This window comes from Acartia tonsa, chromosome 2, assembly GCF_053477335.1.
Source record: "Acartia tonsa isolate MP-2025a chromosome 2, ASM5347733v1, whole genome shotgun sequence".
NCBI lineage: Eukaryota > Metazoa > Arthropoda > Copepoda > Calanoida > Acartiidae > Acartia > Acartia tonsa.
Window position 1 is genome coordinate 62331745 of NC_137261.1, and position 22833 is coordinate 62354577.

The following is a 22833-nucleotide window of genomic DNA, read 5'->3' on the forward strand; positions in this document are numbered from 1 at the left end:
AGAAATAATATCAACATACTTTTCAGTATCTAATGTGTTACAGTTTCTATATCCTAATCTGTCTCTGTTCATATTAATAAGGGGAGAGTTAAATCAATATTTTACTAATCAAAAAATAAAAATAATAAGAAATAGAAAAATATGAAAATTAAATAAAAATACTATTAATGTAATTTGAGATTTATTAACATACAGAAGCCTCATCATCAGCTGCGTTCCTGTGGAAACCAACCAATTGGCCTCAGTATAAATTCAGCCACAGTCATTTCGTTAAGCTGCTTTTTACATTCAAATATTCATTCAAACAGCTTAGGCAAAACTGAAATAGCATACACAACTAACAGCACAGATTGGATGAAATTTGGTAGCTTTGAAAAAGAGACAGCTATTCCCCTTCAATACAATGGTTTTCAGCTACAGCCATCAAATTTTAAAACTTAAATGTGTAATATCTCTATAATTATGTATCAAAATATAAACATGCCTATATAAACATCTTACTTTAAGTATACATCCAGTGAAGGAAGGGACATTTGAATGTAAACTATACTGGTATTCAAAGTTTAAAAAACTTTGGGTACATTACTAAATCTTAATTTTTTGGTTCAAATTAGCAGAGACAAACTTTTTACATGATAGTTAAATCTGTAATGTGGTAATTAATTTTATCTTTGTCTTATCCCTTCAGATCCTATCTGCTGTAAACAAAAAAATGTTGTTTTGATCTCTAAAATTCTTCTAATTCTAATTCTTTTGTTTCAATATTGAAAGTGCTGTGACTTTATATTCATCAGGGATCTTAATGGGTAGGGCAATAGGTCTTATTTTCAATTTCCTGGAAAAGTTTGTGTCAGTAGAATTTTCTCCTTACTCTCTTAAATTCATATTTTTGCAGGGTTCTTAAGGGATAACTTATAAGGCAATGGCCGATAAATTGATGTATTTTCCAATGATGATATACAAAATCACTCCTTTAGTAGATTGCAATCACTGGTTGAAACGTTTGGACACTTAATTTAAAAAGGACCAATAATAATTCAATAAAGTCCCCAAAGTAGTTGTGTTAACGAATAAGAAAACAATATTATCAAACTTTAGGAACTAGTGTAATAAACAGCCCATTGTCCCCTTCCTCCCTGTATTTTTGTCTGCAAAATTATCTATTTCGAAATTGAATTAATCAATCAAGATTATCCAATACCTTTTTTAAAAAAATGATACTAAGGAGGGGGATCCTAGTGCTCAATATGGTTCTCTATGGGCAAGCACCTAATTATTATGATAACAGATCTATAATACAGACGTATATACAGATAACTACCTGCACCACTATTCCACTAACTTTTTTCGTCTGCTAGCAAATTGTTTATTGCTACTTAGCTTATGTTTAATGAAATATTCTATTTTCAAAGACCCAATTGAGAGTCAGCACAAGGTCATAGGGATGGGTAGATACAGTTATTTAACCCCTTCCCCCTCTATTGTTTCACTCTAATATTATGATCATATAAAGCTCCCAAGGGAAAGACAAATATTATATTATTGACGGGGGGGGGGGGGGGGGTGAAGGGTTTCCATTGGATTATTAAGTTATTCTTCGGCAAATTAAATTGCTCTCAATGTTTGTTTTAGCGAGATAACATTATAACACTAAAAATTTAAATACTAGAAATTTACAAATGTTTGAAAACAAATTTATTGGCAAAGCTACTCTATATTAGTGATCAATTTTTTTCCTTCCTTTCTTCTTTATGTCTACTATACCTGTATCAATGATCTCTAAAAGTTCTTTATCTCTCTCTCTTTCCTTCTCTCGATTCTTTTCTCTCTCTCTCTCTCTCTCTCACTAGTATATTGTCAATAAAATACACCTTTTAAAGGCGCAGTTTTTCTATAAATAGGGTTGGTCCGAACTTCCAGAACTGCTTATTTTGTTAATTTTAGGTATGTAAATTTTGTCCTATTAATTTCAAACTTTGCATGGTATGTTCATGTAGTAGTTTGATTTTAAATTTTTTAACAACAATTTTTTTAAGGTTAATCAACTTAGCACTAGGGAAGAGAAATAGGGGCCTAAAACTTTCTAATGACATAAATTTTAAATGGTACTCTAACCTAAAAATAGTTAGAATTCTTCCCATGACCTATAATGTAAAGGTTACTGCTAAGGAAACCATATCAGTTCACCTGTTAGTGAGATCCTTTGCTACAAACACGCACACACAGAGACCCACACACACAAAATTATTTCTTTTTAGGATAAATGTGTTTGTAAACTTTTTCAGCGGCTGGAATCATAAGTTCAACGAGATTCAGAGGAAAAAAATAGCTTAAAACTATCAAACGGAAGCTCAAAAATGGACTGAAACCATCCTTGGAATTGTGTCAAGCTTTATGAAAATTGAAAAGTCGATGGGTTCAATAGTTTAAAAAGATTTCAATTATTAGATATGCTAATGAAATGAACCTTCCATATTGTAAGATCTGTTGCACTAATTGTTCCTCAATTTACAGAAAAGTAATCCAGGGCAGGTTTCTGGCTAAGACCTAAAGCGTGAACCTATATAAGTCTGCTATGATTAGTTGAATTTATTTTCTTTCAGGTTTAGAAAAATTGTCCTTAATCTATTTTGCTTACATGGACTTTATTTATTGGCCTGTTCGCTCATCCAGTAGGAGGGGAGGGACGTAATCGGGGTAAGCCAGATGCATGTTTTCCACATGATTAATTTTAGTTTTGTTGGCCCCGAGGACCCGAAGGGCTGAGCTATATTTCATTATGGCTCAGAACCTTTTCTAATCATCCAATACTATTAATCAGTTAAGAAGCCATACTGGAAAAATATTTGTTTTCTTAATGAAACTGAAGTTAATTGTTGTGAGGGGCAAATCTGCATGTTTCCATGCATATTACTATTATGTTTTGTAACAATCACACTTTTCCTTCATGATAAAGATAAAACATTTCAGGGGACATAATATCAAAACAAAGATAACAACATCCATAGGTACCAAAGCAAAAGTTAAAGCTATTTTCTTATAAAATAATTATTCTACTGATTACTAGGACAAAATATTCAAATTGTAAAATTATTTTGTGTGGACTTCTAAATGCATAATAATGAATGTACTTAATTATATTGAATTTCGTTTGTTGTCTGTTTTAGTTGATAAGCTTTGATTTTTTATACTTTGTTTAACTATGAGTAATGGATTTATTATTACTTGGATCTTACACCAGATTTTCATGTTCTTTAATTAGGTGAACTCTTTAGCTTGCCAAAATAATGATCTTCCAATCCCCTCCCCTCCGACCAATAAAAGTGAGGGGATATTGCAAAAAAAATTGACGCCAATCTTTCTCCTGTCATAATATCCATGTATATTCTACATCCTTTGTTTAAGTAATGCATTCTTTATCAAATTTAAATCTGGTTTTTAGTTTATAAAATTGATGTATATCACAATACAATTATAAGCTCACCCAAACTGTGACACTACTATCACACAAGTCTCTAGTAACTACTTTAGCTCTGTTGCAGAGATAGAGGAGACAATGGGCTGTTTATTTTACTTGTCCCCAAAGTTTTATAATTTTTAGTTTTCTCATTCGTTGGCTTTACAACATTGGGGTGAATTTTGATTGGTTCTTTATTCAAGTTGTTCAAACGTTTCAACCACCAATCTTAATCTACAGAAGGGTAAATTTGGTGTATCATTATTGGGGATGTACAATTATACATCAATTTATCGGCCATTGTCTTATCCCTTTAGATCCCTGTACTCTGTGTCTCATGGTGTTTTCACATTGTCGCACCACCCTCAATTTTAATTCATTGTCATTTTAATAGTCACCCCTCTTCCCAAATTATTTTTTTGTTGCTTAAAAAAAGGGGTTAATTTCACAATCTCCCCCCCCCCCTTAATCCTTACCCTCTTTCATGACCTACAAACACACACACAAACAGTCAACCTACTACTTTACAGAATAGGATTGTTTGTATATGACCTAGTTTAATTGTTTTCTTTCCCAAAAGTTTGATAAGTAGGCTTCCTTAATAGCCGGCTTGCTACTTATATTGAATCTTGATAAATTATTTCAAACTTTTAGTGTCCAAACTTTTAATGACATAAGAGACACTCTAATTTAAGTAGACACACATAGATTTATTTTCAATAGATGTAAAGATCTGTATCTATGTCATAAAAAATAATATAATATAAAAACAAAACTTTTTTTTACGGTTTTATTGAATATATAATAAATGCTTATCACACTGTTATTAGTCCTTATCATTTTGTCATACAGAAAGGTCACACATCAAAGTTGCAAGGTATACATAAACTTTTTGATTAAATATTATTTCAATTTTATTTAAAATTTTGGGAATAGACCCTTTCGTGCCAACGCCCCTTAAGGGCCGATTCTTTGTATTTTCAAAATTGCTTTTGATTTTAATCTTCACAGAACATGGGATAGAATAATAGATAAAAAAAGATTGCAACAAATCTGTTATAGAATTCTCTCTTTGGTAGTCTATAATTATAGGGATAAAAAAGAACCTGTAGAATCATTTAATTGTCATTGGCATCTCCCCTCCCTGATATACATAAAACTGTGATGGAGACAGCGTAAAAAGGCATCAAAAAAGCTGACAACAAACGATAAAATAACCAATGAGAGGCCAGTATGAATTTCACTATTGGTCAATTACAGTGTTAACTGGCCTCTCATTGTTCAACATTATTGTATGACGTCTTTTTTTTGGTGCCACTTTACTCTGTCTCACTGTGAGATATATGTAAAATTGAAATTCAATGTTTGATTCTTTTCAGGAAAGTTTGTACTAGATAGTACAGCCAGCTTATACCGACAGCAAAATTTAATTTGGAAAAAAATCACGAAACCTATTCGTTGCTGGGGGGGCAACACGAAGTAAAATTGATGACCTTTACATCTGCCCCCCACATACATTTTTATATTTATTTCGCTTCTTGGCTATTCTTGGGATACAGTACAACAGGTAAACAAGTTTTACAAGTTTTTAAAAAATGTTTGGATAGCAATATAATAAAACTTTGGATACCAATATCATAAAACTGTGGGTACCAATGCAACAAAAAGTATCCTATAATCTTACAACTATTTAGTTTATGTATATTTTATAATTTTTAGGGAAGATTGACATAACATTAACTATGTATAGGCCACACACACATAGAAGATACACCAACAACAGGTAAAAAGAGTCTTTAAAAGCGAAGCTTTTCTACAATTAGGGTCGTCTGTACGACAATTTACATGATGATTCCTGTTAGGTATGATTAAGAAAGCGGAGCAACTCTATATTTGTTACCAGAAAGTTTTTTTAAACAATGATTCCTAGGACAATAAGAAACAATATTCTTAATAGAATAAAACATACAACCAAATTACTTTGTGCCTTATCTTCCTAAGACAAACTATAAAAATATAAACATGAAAGTAAAATAAAATATAAAGTTTCTGTTAATGATGCTACTCCCTTTGAATTGTATCTAATCATTATAGGAATCACTATTCAAAGTTTGAAATCAATAGGATGCTTCTTAAATGACTAAATTAAGAGATGTATGGGACAGACAGGCGAACTGTTCCTTATTGCAGAAAAAAAAACATCGCTTTTAAAAATAATTTAATTGAAAACTAAATTTTATTAATATTATTTCTAATATATATTTATTTAAGTGATTGGCAGCTACCAATCAGCTACCAGAGAGGATTTCACCACACCTCTCCCAAGAGAAGAATTAAAAAACCCCATACCCCCCCCCCCTCCTCCATGCCGTTCCTTTGCATGCCCCTCACTCCACCATCCAAAATAATTTAAGTATTGTGATTTAATTTTTTTTTTAAATATCTAATAAATATTAATTGTTGATACCTCGTTGTAATTGAAGCTCTGTTACTCTACTATGTGTAGATTGGTCTGTCTGTTTGTTTGTGGGTCTGTAATGTTTTCTTTTTACATTTTTTTATGATTCTGTTTGAGGATTAGTAATATCGAATAAGCGCAAAGTTTTTTTTATTCCTTATATGGATATTTTTTGGGGACTTTAGTGAATTATAATAAGGGTTGATTCATTAGTTAAGTGTTCAAACGTTTCAACCACTAATTTTAATCTACAGAGGGCATAAGTTTTGTATTATCATTAGGGATGTACATCAATTTATCTGCCATTGTCTTATCCCTTTAGAACCCTGGTAGCATATCTATATAAGTATCCATGTCCCTCACTTAATTATTTTTGCCCATAGGGTCAGAGAGAGAGAGAGGTGACAATTTTTTGTCTGTTATACTAGTACCCAAAGTTTTACAATAAATTCTTACTCGTTGGCTTAACAACTTTGGGGACTTTAGTGAAGTTTGATTGGTTGATTGAGTTGAGTGTTCAACCAGAACACAGTAAAAGTGTCGGACTGATTATGACGCAAAAAAAATTAGCCAATGAGATGCCACTATAAATTTTACCATTGGTCAATAATATAATTATTAGGGAGGGAAAGAACAATGGACTGTAACTAATCCAAGTTTGAAAAAAAACGTTCTCTCATGTGTTTGCTTAAAAACTTTGGGTACTTCTATTCATCTTTGATTGGTTGACTCAAACTATTGCATTCAAACATTTCAACCAATAATTTTATTTTATAACTGTAGGGGTAAATTTGCGTTAATTATTTGTTTATAATAATCTATCATCCATTGTCTTATCCCTTAAGATCCCTCATAGCTGTACTATACTAGATACCTATAGCTACACTATAACTAAGATACGTCTTTAGTATCATACTAAAATCATATATTCTCTCTCTCTCTCTCTCTCTCTCTCTCTCTGCCTCTGTCAGAACTATAACGGCAGTATAACGACATATTATTTCAAAAGTTTATGTCCACAATATATGGCTTAAATAAAAAGTGGTTGCAGCTGACATAATTACACAGTGATAAAGGGATAAGACAATGGCCGATAAATTGATGTACATCACCAATGATGATACACAAAATTACCCCTTCTGTAGATTACAATTTGAGGTAGAATCGTTTAGACACTCAACTTGATGAATCAACCAATCAAAATCCGATAAAAGTCTCCAAAGTTGTTAAGTCAACGAATAAGAAAATCAATATAAAACTTTTGGGACTAATTTAAGTTTTTAATATACAGCCCATTGTCCACTCTCTCCCTGCATAATACCAACATTCACTAGGCTGTTTTTAATATAAAGTTTTTGACAATATTTTTTACCATGATCTTTCTCTTCCTCATAGTTTTATTTTGATAATTTGTATTAATCTTCGCATCTATAATCTTTTTGGTCTTGTTAACAAGAAGAAGGGACTTTTTTTTTCATTTCGTTTTCTTTTATTACTTTATTTTTTGTTATCATTTTCTTTAAATCTAAAATACCCATTTAGATTTATTTTAGTTAATCAATAAATGTTAAGATTAGTGACATTTTAAACAGGAATCTAAAGGAATAAGACAATGGCCGATAATTTTATCCCAAATAATGATACACAAAATTTTCCCTATTGTAGATTACACTTATTGGTGGAAACGTTTGGACACTCAACTAAATGAATCAACCAATTAAAATTCGTCCCCAAGGTTGTTAAGCCAACGAATAGGACAATGTTATTTTAAGACGTTGGGGGGGACTAGTGTAATAAACAGTCCAATGTCCCCTCCCTCCCTACATTTTAAAGCTTGCATTAATAGTTAATTATTTATCATATCTTATTATAGACAGCTGTCTGCTGATATTAAGTTATAAGATTAAAACCAGTATTGTTTTACCTACGTTGGAGGAAGGCCTGGGATATCAAAACTGGTTTCAATATTATGATTTTTATTTCAATATTCGTAGAAAACTGTGTATAGTTCGATTTGATACATGATTTTTCAGTATGGCCTAGAATCGGTTCTAATCAAGCAGATATTAATCGGTTTGGTAGCCATAATGGAATAGGCCTTAATATTATATAGGTTTATTCCAGCAGCTACGCCCCTAGAGGCCTCTTGAGGGCAATTGAGAAAAGGGGAGGAGGGGTGAATACGATATCTCCATTTTTTATTTTAGATTTGAAAAGAAAAATAAAGAAAAAAATTGGGATAGGGTTAATTTCTTACTAAGGGCGATCTCTTGGGAGGATGGTGGTACTCTCCCTCAAAATATTTATAAACCTTTCCAGGACCTATGGAAAGCTACCCTGTAAACCATATCATTATAGCTGTTAGCGAGATCCTTCAGTACAAACATAAACAAACAAAGAGACAGACAAACATCCTGCTAATTTATTATAAGGATTAGATTTGACTTATTTGACATATTTGAAGTTTCCTTAAAATAAAGAACTCAATCAGTTCATTATCCTTTAAAATTTTAAGCTACAGAAATGAAATAAAAATACTTTATTTAAAAGGATGTTTGTTTGAGAATTAAAATGACATTAAACTATACACTTTTAGTTCTGTTATCTTTATAGTATAAGTAAACATTTTAACAGAATACTTTTTCTAAGGAAATTTCCATTCCATTTTTAATTCATGTTTAATTGGATATATAATATACATGGATATATTGACAGGGGTAAATTTATCGTCAATTTAGCTTGCTGGTATGGATTTCATTCATTAGTCAGTTCGCTCATCCAGTAGGGGGTGGGGATGTGGTAAAGGAGGGTTGATGGGGGGTATTGTATTATTATTTTGCCAGCTGAGAGCATTGTTTTATCAAAGTACATAAAAATTTGGTGCGACTTCCATATAATAATATATTAATTTATGTTTTAGACACGTAGCTATATTTTCTTGTTATCTTTATATACACTGGATTATTCATTTTTGGATTTCTAACTACGTTTTATAACTTATAAATATTATTTATTACAAACTAGCGGCTACGCCCCTAGGAGAAATTAAGGTGAGAGGGAGAAAAAAGAAAATAGCTTAAAACCATCACAGGACCAGTAGGCATATTCCCTGAAGAGTAGAGCCCAATCGTTTTAGTGGTTACTGAGATCTTAAGATTCAGACAGACAGACAGACAGATGGACAGATGTACAAACGGACAGAAGGACAGACAGACAGACATCATTCTACTTTGTATTATAGATACACGTGGTCACATTAAAGTTCAAGCATTTATTTGTTGTTATCTTTGCATAACCTTGCTTAGAATTTCTAATTACGTTTTATAACTAAACTAAACTTTGCCCCTAGCCTCTAGGGGCTTTGCCCCAAGAGGTTTAATCAACCTATTTTTGTGTTTTTTAGATTTTTTTTAAAATGTAAAAAAAGGGGGTATTTTTCATTTCTTTGGGAGGGTTTGGGGTGTCCCACCCCCCAATAAAATAGCTAAAAACCTTCACAGGACCAGTAGGTTTATGCCCTGAAGAGTAGAGCCCAATCGTTTTAGTGGTTACTGAGATCTTAAGAATCAGACAGACAGACAGATGGACAAACGGACAGACAGACAGACATCGTTCTACTTTGTATTTTAGATAAACTTGGACACATTAAAGTTCAAGTTTTATACACGTAGCATTTTTTTGTTATCTTTGCATAACCTTGCTTATTCATCAAAATTTCTAATTACGTTTTATACCTAAACTAGCCGGCTTCGCCCCTAGCCTCTAGGGGCTTTGCCCCAAGAGGTTTAATCAACCTATTTTTGTGTTATTTAGATTTTTTTTAAAGTAAAAAAAAAAATTGGGGGGGGTATTTTTCATTTTTTTTGGGAGGGTTTGGGGTGTCCCACCCCCCAATAAAATAGCTTAAAACCATCCCAGGACCAGTAGGTATATTCCCTGAAGAGTAGAGCCCAATCAGTTTAGTGGTTACTTAGATCTTAAGCTTCAGACAGACAGACAGACATCGTACTACTTTGTATTATAGATTAGTTGCTAGGCCCCTTGAGGACTCTAGGGGCACTTGAATGGGGAGTGCGGGTTGACATTCACTAATTTTCAATTAAATTTAAGCAAAAAAAATATAGTAGGTCATTTTTTTCTTTCGAGGGGGTTGGTACTCTCCTCCCCCAAAGTAGTTATAAACCTTCCAATGACTTTAGACAAGCTACACTGTGAAGGGGTACCGTATAGGTTCAGCGGTTAGGGAGATCCTTTGCTTTAGACAAAAAAAGTTTACTATTTTATATAACAGGACTAGTTGCTTATAGCCCCCCCCCCAAGCCTCTAATTTGTTTTCTAAATACAAAATTTCTAAAGAGTAGAACCTGATTGGTTCAGCGATTATAAAAGATCTTAAGCTTCAGACAGACAGACAGACATTGTTCTGCTTTGTATTATAGATATTTATTGTAATAATGTGGCCTTTTTCACACTAATAATTTGTTGGAGACGGGTAAATTCAGAGTCCACTTTTGTACAGTTTCAGTAAAATGTACAAAACACAGATATTTTGACTCTTAGAGTGTATGTCATAAGTAGGTTTTAGGCTTTTCGTGTGTGACTGAGGGATGGGGTTTATGTTGATATCTTTATAAAAGTATTAGGGTGACTATTTGTTTGTCTGCATTAAAAACTTCTATTCTGATATTGCTCTGTTTTACAGTGAAGCTTCTTATAGATCCCAGGATGGTTTTTAACTATGTTTGGGGAGGATACCATCGATTTCATGAGAGTGATATGAGAAAATAACCCCCCCCCCCTAAAAAAATCATATACTTGAAAGCAAGCGAATCAATATTAACATTAGAATAAAACACTTGTAGAGAGAGAAAGGGTTAAATAACTGTATTTCCCTATTGCAATGACCTTGTGCCGACTTGCATTGGTTGATCTCAAATGTTTCTTAAAATCAACCAATGCAATGGTAACGAGAATATCAACACAGTTAAGAAGCAGAATATGCTAGCAGACAAAAAAGGTCATTGAAAAAAGGGAGGGAAGTAGTTATCTGTACATACACCTATACTATAGATTTGTTATCTCAACTTATCCACCCCCCCTCCTCATACCCTCTTTAAAGTGTTCCTAGAGGCCTATATGAGCGAAGCCACTAGGTAAATTTGTCGTCAATTTAGCTTGCTAATATGGACCTCATTTATTGGTCAGTTCGTTTTTTCTAGTAGGAGGAGAGGGTATGGGGTAAAGGGGTTGATGGTGGGTAATATTATTTTAGCCAGCTGCAAGATGAGCATTTCTTTATCAGAGTATATGAAAATCTGGTGCGACATCCATATAATAAAATATCAATTAATGTTTAAAACATTTCTTGTTATCTTTACATAACCTGGCTTATTCATTTACGTTTTATAATTAATTAATATTATTTATTTACAAATAACTGGTCACGTTAAAGTTCAAGTTTTATGCATGCAGCATATTGGACTTTTTTACACAAATAGTTTATTGATGATAGGTAAATTCAGAGTCCGTTTTTGTACAGTTTCATTAAAATATACAAAACACTGAGATTTTGACATTAAAATATTAATTGAACTTTTAGAGTGTATGTCCAGTAAAGTCTTGTAAACTGCTGGATCAATGACTCCATGCTGTTTAGGGAATTGTGGGTATTGTCATAAGCAGGTTTTAGGCTATTTGGTGTGTGATTCAGAGATGAAGGTTACGTTGAAGTCTGTATAAAAATAATAGGGTGACTATTTGTTTGTTTGAATTGAAAACTTCGATTTTGTTATGGCTCTGTTTTAGATTAAAGCTTCTTACTAATCCTAGGATGGTTTTTAGCTATTTTTGGGGATGACACCTTAAATTTCATGATATAAGAAAATTACCCCTCCCCCCCTCCAAAGAAAAAATCTACTTGAAAGCAAGGAAATAAATCTCAACATTAGAGTAAAATATTAGAGAGAGAAAGGGTTAAATAACTGTATAATAACTCTCAATTGGGTCTTTGAAAATCAACCAAGCGTAACGGGAATATCAACACAGCCAAGAAGCAGAAAACAAATTGCTAGCAGACAAAAAAGGTCATCGAAAAAGGGGAGGAGGAAGTAGTTATCTGTATTTACATCTGTACTATCTCAACTTACCCACCCCCTTCCACATACCTTTTTTTAATGTTCCTAGAGGCCTATACGGGCGAAGCCTCTACTGTTGAGGATAAAACAAAACATTGATGAAATTATGCATCCGGCAAAAAGACGTGAACTATGTTACAAAACACGAAGATAAGAAAAGAAAAATTGTACATTAAATATGCAGGGAAGGTCATTTAATATCAAAACAAGGATGTCAACATCCATAAAAGCGAAGCTTTAAAATCAGAAGGAAAATTTAAAAATAGCTCTTGTAGAGTGTTTAAACTTAATAAAAACTTGTACATAAATTTGTTGCATAATTGCAGGATACAGAAAAAGGATGTATTTACATTTTTAGGATTTTGTTATCAAGATGCATTGTTTAAAAAATTGTACCTTATAAACCTAGGAATAATTATTCCAAAAATCAAAAAAAGTTAAAAATCGGCATATTAATTTAAAGGTGCTAAGACAATGGCTGATAAATTGATGCACATCCCCAATGTTAATACACAAAATTACCCATTCTGTAGATAACTATTAGTAGTTGAAATGTATAGACACTTAACTTAATAAACCAACCAATCATAAGTCCCCAAAGTCTCTCTGTCAATAGGCACTTAAAAAGAATACGCCGCCCCACTTTTGGGAGATGTTATCTTCTTTGTTTAAAAATAAAGCTTCTCCCTTCAGCTTCCATAATTGATTGTTGATTTGGGTTTGGTAGAATAGTCCTATTAAATCTAACATATTTGTAAAATTACCACTTACTAACAATCTGAAAAAACCGTGGCAACTACACAAAAATCCTTATTAGAATGCCAAAATATTTATTGTAAAAATAATTGGGTTTTTTTCAGTCCGAATGTAACATGAGTTTTATATAGTTTCTAATAAATGTAAATGATTGTTTGTTCCATTGTATTGTTTGATATATTTGACTTCGCTTCTTTGGTTGCTTTTATTCTTAATTTTACTGAAATTATACATAAGATAGAAAAATGTGAAGCCTAAAATCTCTCGATTTTCTGTTATCTCTTTTCTCTATATATCACTCTTTCTCTCTCTCTCTCTCTCTCTCTCTCATTCTCTCTCCCTCACACAAACACACTCTCTCTCTCTCTCTCTCTCTCTCATTCTCTCTCCCTCACACAAACACACTCTCTCTCTCTCTCTATCTGGCGCTTATTAGCTCCCCTTCTCTCTATAGCGCTCTCTAGCTCTCCTTCGCTGATACTACAGGTGTTTCAAGAGAAATGTCTTTTTAAAAGCGAAGCTTTTCTAAAATTAGCCAGGGAAGGAGAGTGTCACCGCCATTTAGGGGGGTGTATCCACCCCCATAACCTTTTAATATTATTACATGTTATACCCCCCACCCCCTAGACTTTAGTTTAAAGGGGTTGTCAAAATTGTTGGGTGGCAAACTGTAAAACTGGTAGAGAAGGTGTGTAAACATTTGAGTTGATGAAATAAAAAATAAAATTGTGAAAAGTTTAACCTTAAAGAAGCTTAACTGTAAAGGAGAGCCATATGGGTCCTACAATTAACAAGACACAAACATCTTTTGTTTAAGGGTCAATGTATCCATATTTAATTCAATTTAATTTTTGCGGGATAGATAAGACACTTAAAACAGACTTTACAGCCGCCCTCAGCTCGATTAATCCTTAAAATTAACCCATTTGAATACATTCTCTAATTCATTGATAAAATCCTTGTAGACATAAAACAAAACAATTGCAATGGTTCCCATAGCTTTATAAACTCGTTCTCACATTTGTTGGCTTCAAAACTTTTGGGAAAATTCCTATTTATGAAGTGGCTGCGCTACAATATACATGAAAATATGAAAAATACTCTGATAATTTATAACTCTAGTTTCCAAGAATTATCTTATCTTATGCTTACGTTAATTTAACCTATTCTACCTGGCTATGAAGCTACTCTATTACATAAATATCTGTATGTCTAAGTGTATCAAAAATAAGAGTAAGATTTTCTTGGCTGCTATTTAGGATAGTTGACTATAATTATTGTTAATGGAAACAATTTGTTTTACAAAAGAACCAGTTTTTAATTTTAGTTTTTCAAAAACATATTTATAGGCTTTCAGCTTACAGGGCCCTACCATACAAAATTAACCATCAAAAATAGATTTATTTATATGTTGCTTGTGATATACATGCAATTTTAGAGAATTCAATTTTAATGGATTTTTACTCGGCTGCTTTGGAAGATAGGTGTTTTAACTTATATCCCCTGACCAAAAACTTTCTTTTTATTTTGTCCCTTTGTCTGCAATTTTTAGAATTAAACTTATGGAAAGATATTGTTCTTGTTAAATTCTTCAGAAATTTCCATACAATTTGTTTAAACAATGATTATTTTGAAAGGTTTTTAACATTTAAGATCTGTCCCAACTTCTCCAATATCATTTTTATGTTTTAGATGTAAGTCTATTCCTTTTCCCTTTGATAAAGTTTATTTTATCTTTTTTGTTAATAATTTTTTATATTAATAATTTATTAACATCTTATTTCTTTAAAATGCTAAATGGTTCATCTTTATGTTTATGTTTATATGATTAAGCTAGATTTGCTTCACTAAGAAAGGCCATTGATAATGAAGATTTTTCTTTGGAATATATTTTATTATGAAGCAACAGTAGTTACTAATTCTAAATTTTATGGTTGAGATTTATATCTGTTAAACTTTACTTTTAAGATTATTAGTATTTACATAAGTGTATTAACATAATTTATCGTCCTTGATAAGTTATAAAATAATTATAACAAACAGCATGCACAAGAGATAAAGAAAATATTTAAGAAAATTCTAGTTAGTAGTTATTTAGCCATTCAAGATGGTTTTCCTACTATTCCTGTTAATTAGTTTTGTAACAGGTAAAAGTCTTAACCTTTATTAGCCCAAGGGCTTTTGTTTGACTAGGGGGGGGGGGGGGATGGCAACACCTCTACTACCAACTTCTAAATATTTTTTAGTTATAAAAAAAAATCTGATGAAATTTTTCATGTTTTATGAAATGTTTCTTTCTCTAATTTTTAAAGATTTTTTCAGAGAATGTTTTCTAAAATTTTATTTTCAATTAGTGATTATTCCATTGTCATGAGAAACTATTTCATATTTGTGAAAAAAAAAACATAGTAGCAGATAAGATTTTCTAGGTCTAGTGTTAGTGTTGCAGAATAATAATTTTCATTCAGCATAATTTCATAACATGATAAATTTCACACACAAAAAAAATACACCTCAGATACTAAATTTTAAATGAATAATTTCATTGATCAATAAGGAAATTAAAGTTATATGAAAAAGTATCTACTTTTAATTTAAGCATTTCTTAAATAAATTTACCAGCTTTTTATTTTTTTCCATTGCATATGAGAAGCAAATTTACATAAACAAGGGGTTTTGTAAAACAATATTGGGGGTGGAGGTTAAACCCCTCAGATTAATGTAAAAAAAATATCTGACTTGTTAAAACTAAGTTGTTTTTTAGAGGGGCAAGAGTAGCAATCCTCATTACTTAATTGGAAGTCCTTGCAGAAAGATATTAAAATAAAGCACAGATACAATTATGTTCTTTAGAATATAAAATCTTTGAATCTTTAGATATGATTATAATTTTTACAATTCAGGTTCAGAGTATTGCCAAGCTCCTACGGATGCTGATTGTCAAGATGTTGTGGACATTGGAGGGCATCATATCTATAACAGATGGCCATGTAAGAGTTATGAATTAATTATAAAAGTTGTAAACTAAATTGCTAAGATATATTCAAATATACAATGTGTTTCAAAATAAACTGCGTTTTCCGTTTTTGGAATCAACCAGAAAGAGAATGAAAAAAATAATTATAGGTCCATATTCTCTGTTAAAATGTATATAACATTTACTTAAGGTGTTTTTTGATATCTCTAAAAATGCGGCTGTACTGATAGGTACATGTAGGGTAAAAATGCCTGATGCTAAAACTGTGATAACAATTATAATCAAATAACTCATTTATTTAGCAACATATAGGTTGTAAAGTACAATATTAAAGAAATAAAAGGTTAAATCAATGTCCCCCTTTTAGATTTTTTGCAAGTAACTTTTTATTTCATTTTAATATCTTTAAAAATAAGCAAGTTATCTTGATTCAAAATTTCGCTAAAAAGGCTTTTTCTTTAATTACTTGTTATGTGAGTTAATATGTCATACATCAATCAAAGGGGATTAGGAGATTAAAGGGGGAGGAGGGAGGAACGAACATGGGTTTAATAATACTAGCAAATTGAATCATAATTAAAGCAAGAATAAGCATTTTAAATTAAATTTTAAATGTAATTATTAGAATATTTCGTTGAGCATGCTATATTGTGGTTTTCAAGTAAAAAAAAAGAATTTAGTTGAATGTTATAGCCCTAAATTCTACAAGAATAAAGCAACACACATATTTTTTGAATTCTTTAAGCTCTAAAAAGCGCTATTGTTTTAAGAGATATTAAAAAACACCTTTAATAAAATTAATCCATATTTCTATAGAGAATAAGAATATATGATTATTTTTTTCATACTCCTACTGGTTGTTTCCCAAAACCAGAAAACGCAGTTTTATTTGAAACACCCTCTAAATATTATAATATAAAGGAGAAAGGATGGCTTGATATTAGTTTGTCTGTTGGACTGTATGCCTTTGTGTGTAAAAATAGTTTTTAAACTACAGACCAATATGACTTACAGTAAAGCTTCTTTGGATCAATGAAACACTTTTGATTATGAAACATTACTTTCATAAACATTGTTTATATTCATGAAAATAAAAAGCTAAATAAGTTTATTCTTTGTCTTTCTTGGTTGTCTCATAAACTGGAAAATGCAATGTCTTTGTCTTTTACACCCAGTTTATAAAAAATCATTTTATGCATTACTAGAGGCACACCACTAGAGGCTTCTAGGAGCAATTAAGGGAAGATGGTGGGGGTGAGGAGTGGTTTTTGAGCATTCATTTTTTATTTTAGCTTTAAAAAGAAAATCATAAATAATAAGGGGGACCTTCCCAAAAAATGTTTTTTTTTTCTTTTAATGAACTATACAAAGCTTTATTTTCAAGGAGAACCATATTATTCCAAGGGTAGGAAAAAGCTAATACTACAAAGAGGTTTTATTTTTGTGCTATGTCAAATTAAGATTCATTTTCTGTCATGATGCAAATTAAATTATCTAATTAAAATGGTTAAAGGCCAGGACTGACATATTATTGACATGATTTTTTTTCCAAGTGCCATTATTTACTTGTATCAATTTTATGGAATTTAAAATAGTGGCCATGACTGACATTTTATCAATCTAACAATATTTTACTATAATATCTTTCAGGGAGGAGACATTGGATTATAAATAAAACTAGTCCACATATTTTTGTAAAAACACTACCTAATTTTAATTCAATTTTGATTGGTTGGTTTATTTATAATCATAGGGAATCACTTTACATTTGTTGTCCTACCCCTCAATATACCTGAATAATTACTCAAAATTTCAACAAGGTGGTCTTAATCTTTCATGATATAGTATTTGAACAAATAAATAATTTATAATTTGTATTTAAAAGGTGATTGTCAGAAAGTCTGGTGGTGTGAGGATGGAAAACTTCAGACTGACATCTGTAAACCATTTAGTGATGGAATAGAATCATGTAACAATACTTTATTTAAACAAGTTTTAAGTAGAAATGTGTTTTTGTTAATATTTATCTATAAAACAAAGTAGAATGATGTCTGATTCAACATCTGTTTGTTTGTCTTAAGCTTAAGATCTTGGTAACTGCTCAACTAATTGGGTTCTACTCTTATAGAATTAAACTTTTGTTCCTGGGGTGGTTTTGAAATATTTTCTGTGAGGATGGGATACCCTCAGCCTCACCCCCAAACAAAAAATGTCCCCCAATTTTTTTAATTAAAAACAAATAAGGGTGGTTAATGTTCCCCTAAAACACTATTTGATAGCATTTTACTTGGGATAAATTGTGTCAGAGAGTAACTTTATTTAGAGGATTTTTTGATAATATTTTTGTCTTAAAAAACGCTTCTATATAATATACTATACCCTTCCCACCTTCTATTGTAATAGATTAAAAAAGGGAGTCTAAAACTAAATAAGGGTTTCTAAATCAGGATATTGCAGGGGAGGGGGAGTAAGGTAATTTTCTTTCAGGGGGTGGGGGAGGGAAGGGGTAATTGACTTCTCAACTGGAAAGTTTTCATGTAAACTTTTTTTATTTTCACTTAAATTAATATTTACAAAATCTGGCAAAATTAGTGATATGAGTAAAAGTTAATTATTGACTAATAGATTATTCATTAAAGTAAATGAATAGAGGGGGCATAAGATATATAAAACACTGTCCCGATTTTGTATTTGGACTTTGTAATCAGTTTACAGCTTTGGAAATATAAACACAGCAGGGTCCCTACAATAGTTCAACAAAAAAATTGCTAGCAGATGAAAGGGTTATTTTGGACAGGTAGCTGTCTTGATAATTTATCTAATTTTATAATCAAGACATAATTTGTTGATTATACAATAGATACATAGATAGATATGATAAAATGTAATATTTTGTACCTAGCGACAAGAGTGAGAGAGTGGGACTTAGATAGAGAGTATTAATGGGGGGAGGGTGGAGATTATTTGTTGAATGTTTCCTAATAATATAATTTTTACATAATTATATTTAAACTCTTAAATAAGATAAATTTTTGTAGATTTGTTTAGTATAATATTATTATTTATTAGTCTTTCAACATAAAAGCTGCAATGTTGCTGTGGGGCTTACATTATCATCATTAAATCCTATTTTTCATTATTTTTATATACTTCTACAACTTTTAACCCCTATATGGAGCATTTACTGAGGATGAAACAGTTAATATTCTATAACTCTAAACCTGTTTGTATAGTCCTATTAATTTCAAATATTGCATAATGAGTTCTGTATAAATAACCTACACAAAATTAAAGTTTTTTTTGTAAAAATACACAAAAAGTATGAACATGATTTAAATATAATGAATTTTTTATTGTTTTGACAAAATATTTACATTATTTATATTTATCAAAGGCAAACAAAGACTTAGATAATCTCTCTAATTGGTATACAGCAAATAAGCTTTCTATACACCCTAACAAATCTTATTTTATGATCTTTAGTTCAAACAGAAATATTCTTTCTGATCTTCCTGTTCATGATAGCAATATTTATCTACCTTTGTTTATAAATAATAATGCACCAGGAGAATCTAACATAACTAAAATTTCTCGTGTACAAATGGTACCTAATAAAGATACTAAATCAATTAGAATGTTGGGTGTCTATCTTGATAGCAACTTGAATTTATCAGAACATTGTAAACATATTCATGGAAAAATTTCTAGATCCTTGTATAGTCTTAATTTGGTTAAAAACATTTTGAACAAAGATTGCATGAAATTAGTTTTTAATGCTCACGTCCAATCACACCTTGAATATTGCTGTAATATTCTAGGTATGGCACCTGAAAAATATTTAAAACCATTAAAAATTGTTCAAAAAAAAGCCATACGCATTATTAGTGGAGCTTCATACAATGAACACACTTGTTTAAAGAAAATAAAATTCTTCCTCTAGCTGAACTTATCAATTATAATATATTCAAATTTATGCTTGATTTTAAATTAGAATCTCCCAATTTCTTTTTGTGGCACATGGATTCAAAACAGTCAACGTGGAACTTATGCTCTGCGCAATACTTTGTTTAATTTTCCTCGTGTTTATAACGAGTTACCTAATGATTTTAAAAATCTTGAAACTAATGGAATTCTAAACTTGAAAAAAAAAAGGATTACCTGTTAAATTCGATATAAATTTTTGTACTTTTGTTAAAGATAGAGAACCCCATACTAAATTTTTTTACAAACAAATATTAATATTAACATCATACGTGACTACTATAGTTTAATACTTCTATACCTGAACCAACCCACCTTGTCCTGCTTGGGCCACCACCAAGCCACCACTCCTGACAACAACATCACCATTTTACTATTAATATTAATTAATCTATTCTGGAACCAGCTTTACAGGCAAGCTTTCCTTGTAACAGTGGATAGCTTACATGCCTTCATTCAATCTGGATCACATGGATCATACCTTCTATGAACCCGACCATAATCATCATGATTTACAATATACAACAATAGTAATAATTAATAAAATATTTTATTTGTAAACATATTGTCAATTTGATCTCATGTAATAAATATTTTAGTATTTTTTTTTTATCCTATTAGCCTAAATTTTAAATATTGATATTTAAAGAATAAGAACTATACCATTATAGACCTGAGAACAGACATACTTGAATAAAATAATAAAGGAAAGCTTTGCTTTAAAAATTTGTATCTTATTAAAATGTAACCCCTATCTTTTACTAATACAATTGTCAAACTCTCCCTACACATTTGTTACAAGTTACTATACAATTAGAGCATGTCCGCTTATCTATATTTTGAAAGAAAAATGATAGTGATAAATACTGTGCTTTTTTGTCTGAATTAATTCTATAAGTTTATTTATATTTTAGTACATTTATGCCAAATCTTCATTAAAAAATACATTAGACAATAGTAGAAATAAAATCATTTTTAACTTTACATGTCCTGTCATTATTTACAATTAATTATGTTATTTTTGATAATTAGATGTGAGCCTTAGTGGATCTTGTGTGATTGTTACTGATGCACCAATAAACATCTGCAACACAGGTAAAACATTTACTATTACCAGGGAAGGAGGGGACATTGGACCCTAAATTTATTTAAACATATTTTCTTATACTTTGGAACTTTTACTAAATCTTCAACTACCTTATACAGGCGGGGATGCTGTCCATGACACTCAAATGCCATAGTCCAAGAACCAAAGATAACCAAGGGGATCCAAATGTTTCCTTTTCTGTCCATCTGGGGTATTAGGTTAAGTAAAACCCATCAGACAACCAACTCTTTGATTGCACAACTCAGAGATGTCCTAACTGTGCATGGTAATGTTTTAGGCCAAGGCATTTCCCCTACTCTAACTATTAATGATGCACACCTGACATATTAGCAGTAGGAACCATTTTTAATGTCTTTGGTTTTGATGTGGTGTTTATTTAAGATTCAAACATATCACCTCCCTAACAACGAGTGGATGCACTACATGTTGAGCCATGGTGGCTGTTTTTTTTTAAATAAATTTTAATTGGATAGTAGCATTTTCAATATTATTATGTCATTAAAATCTTTAAAGTGGGTAATTAATGGATTGAGGTATTATTCTCATATGATATAAATTTACATCAAGAAGGATATAATTTGAAGTGGACTGTGTATAAACATTAGTTTGTACTTTATTCTTTGAAAAGTATTACAATGAATTACATGGAATTGCTACCATGCATGGGGTATTCATATGACACAACATGAACTTAATTAATAATACTATTTTTATCCAGTGAATAAGTAAATAAGTCCTACAAATGCTTTTTAAGTCTATTAACAGAAAAATTTAAACATGTTATTTTTTAACTTTTTCATTGTTATTCTTCTCATCTGATTCTTAAAATAATGATTCCTAGGACAACAAAGTATGATTCAATATGTGAAGCATTTCTATAATCAAAATGTAAATTTTTATTGAGAGAGCAATATCAAAAACATTTTACTTAATATTTCTAAATAATTTTCGTTTTATTTTCTGATTTGTTTTGCTTAACTTTCAGAAATATAGTCATCCTATTTATTTACAAAATAAATTGCTGTATTAGATACATTGTAAGGAGGATAGTCAAACTATAAACTTATTATTAGAAACTATATATTTAATATATATATAGACTTAGATAATCACTGTGAAGTTGAAGAACTCCCCACCATCACAAATTGTACAGCATTTCAAGACGGTGAATCTGATAAGTTTCCACTTCCATGTAAGTTTATTTAGTTTCATCAGTTCTTACTATACATTTATCTTTTTTCCTTGTGAACAGTATTATCTATAATACAAAGTAGAATGATGTATGTCCATCAAGTTTATTAGGATATGCTTATTGGTTGGGGTGCTAGATCAATTCCTAGTTTTTCTGCGTTATCCTCTTAGGAATTTTTTTTCTTCAATTTTATAATTCCCCCCCCCCCCCCCCCGACTAAATGACTGGGTTAGGTAAGGCTAGGTTAGGTTATATGGCTAGGGGGCCGAGCGCCCGCGGCTAGGCAGGCTAGGGGGCCAAGCGCCCGCGGCTAGGCAGGCCAGGGGGCTGTTATTTCTGGGGGGGGGGGGGGTATAAAAATTGTCAAATTTAGAGAAAATTTTCCTATGAGGATAATACCAGTTTTTCAAGTTTTTGTGATTTTGTCCAACTCCTGTTTAAGATAAACAGCTGAAATTTTCAGGGATTATTGAAGTCAACATTCTACATATTTTCATCAAGTTTTAAAAGTATTGCTATTGGTTGGGGTGCTAGATTGATTCGTAGATTTTCACATTTTCTTATAGCCCAATGCTTCAAATTACCATTATACATTTTTAAAAGGTTTCATGATTTTTCCATTTAATTTTTTTATGACATACTCAATAGATGGTGTATTGAACATTTAGTTGTTTTCAGAAAGGACAAAAAATCTTTTCTGATATAATGTTGAGGTTTAGTGAATTATGTTGTAAAGACATTTTTGCATCTCTGGTTCGTCTCTGATGGAT

General features: G+C 31.1%; 1 protein-coding gene and 1 long non-coding RNA gene across 2 annotated transcripts; both read left to right on the plus strand.

The window, feature by feature from the left end:
- The first annotated feature begins 4285 nt into the window (after positions 1-4285).
- Positions 4286-5923, plus strand: LOC145312896 (uncharacterized). Its single transcript, XR_013877168.1, has 4 exons — positions 4286-4334; positions 4837-5024; positions 5177-5240; positions 5729-5923. It is a non-coding gene; the product is annotated as an uncharacterized LOC145312896 (long non-coding RNA).
- An 8954-nt stretch (positions 5924-14877) lies between these two features.
- LOC145312666 (uncharacterized) lies at positions 14878-22077 on the plus strand. The gene is made up of 5 exons (XM_080151926.1): positions 14878-14952; positions 15709-15795; positions 17668-17751; positions 20796-20858; positions 21971-22077. The coding sequence occupies exons 1-5, from the start codon at positions 14913-14915 to the stop codon at positions 22075-22077; spliced, it is 381 nt and encodes a 126-aa protein (XP_080008052.1). The 5' UTR covers positions 14878-14912.
- The last annotated feature ends 756 nt before the right edge of the window (positions 22078-22833 follow it).

Bases quoted from the DNA above. Each gene is read 5' to 3' on its own strand.
- LOC145312666 (XM_080151926.1), top strand. From the start codon at position 14,913: ATGGTTTTCCTACTATTCCTGTTAATTAGTTTTGTAACAG. The intron at 15,796-17,667 runs GTAAGAGTTATG...TGTATTTAAAAG, and splicing joins TATCTATAACAGATGGCCAT to GTGATTGTCAGAAAGTCTGG. The intron at 20,859-21,970 runs GTAAAACATTTA...ATATATATATAG, and splicing joins AATAAACATCTGCAACACAG to ACTTAGATAATCACTGTGAA.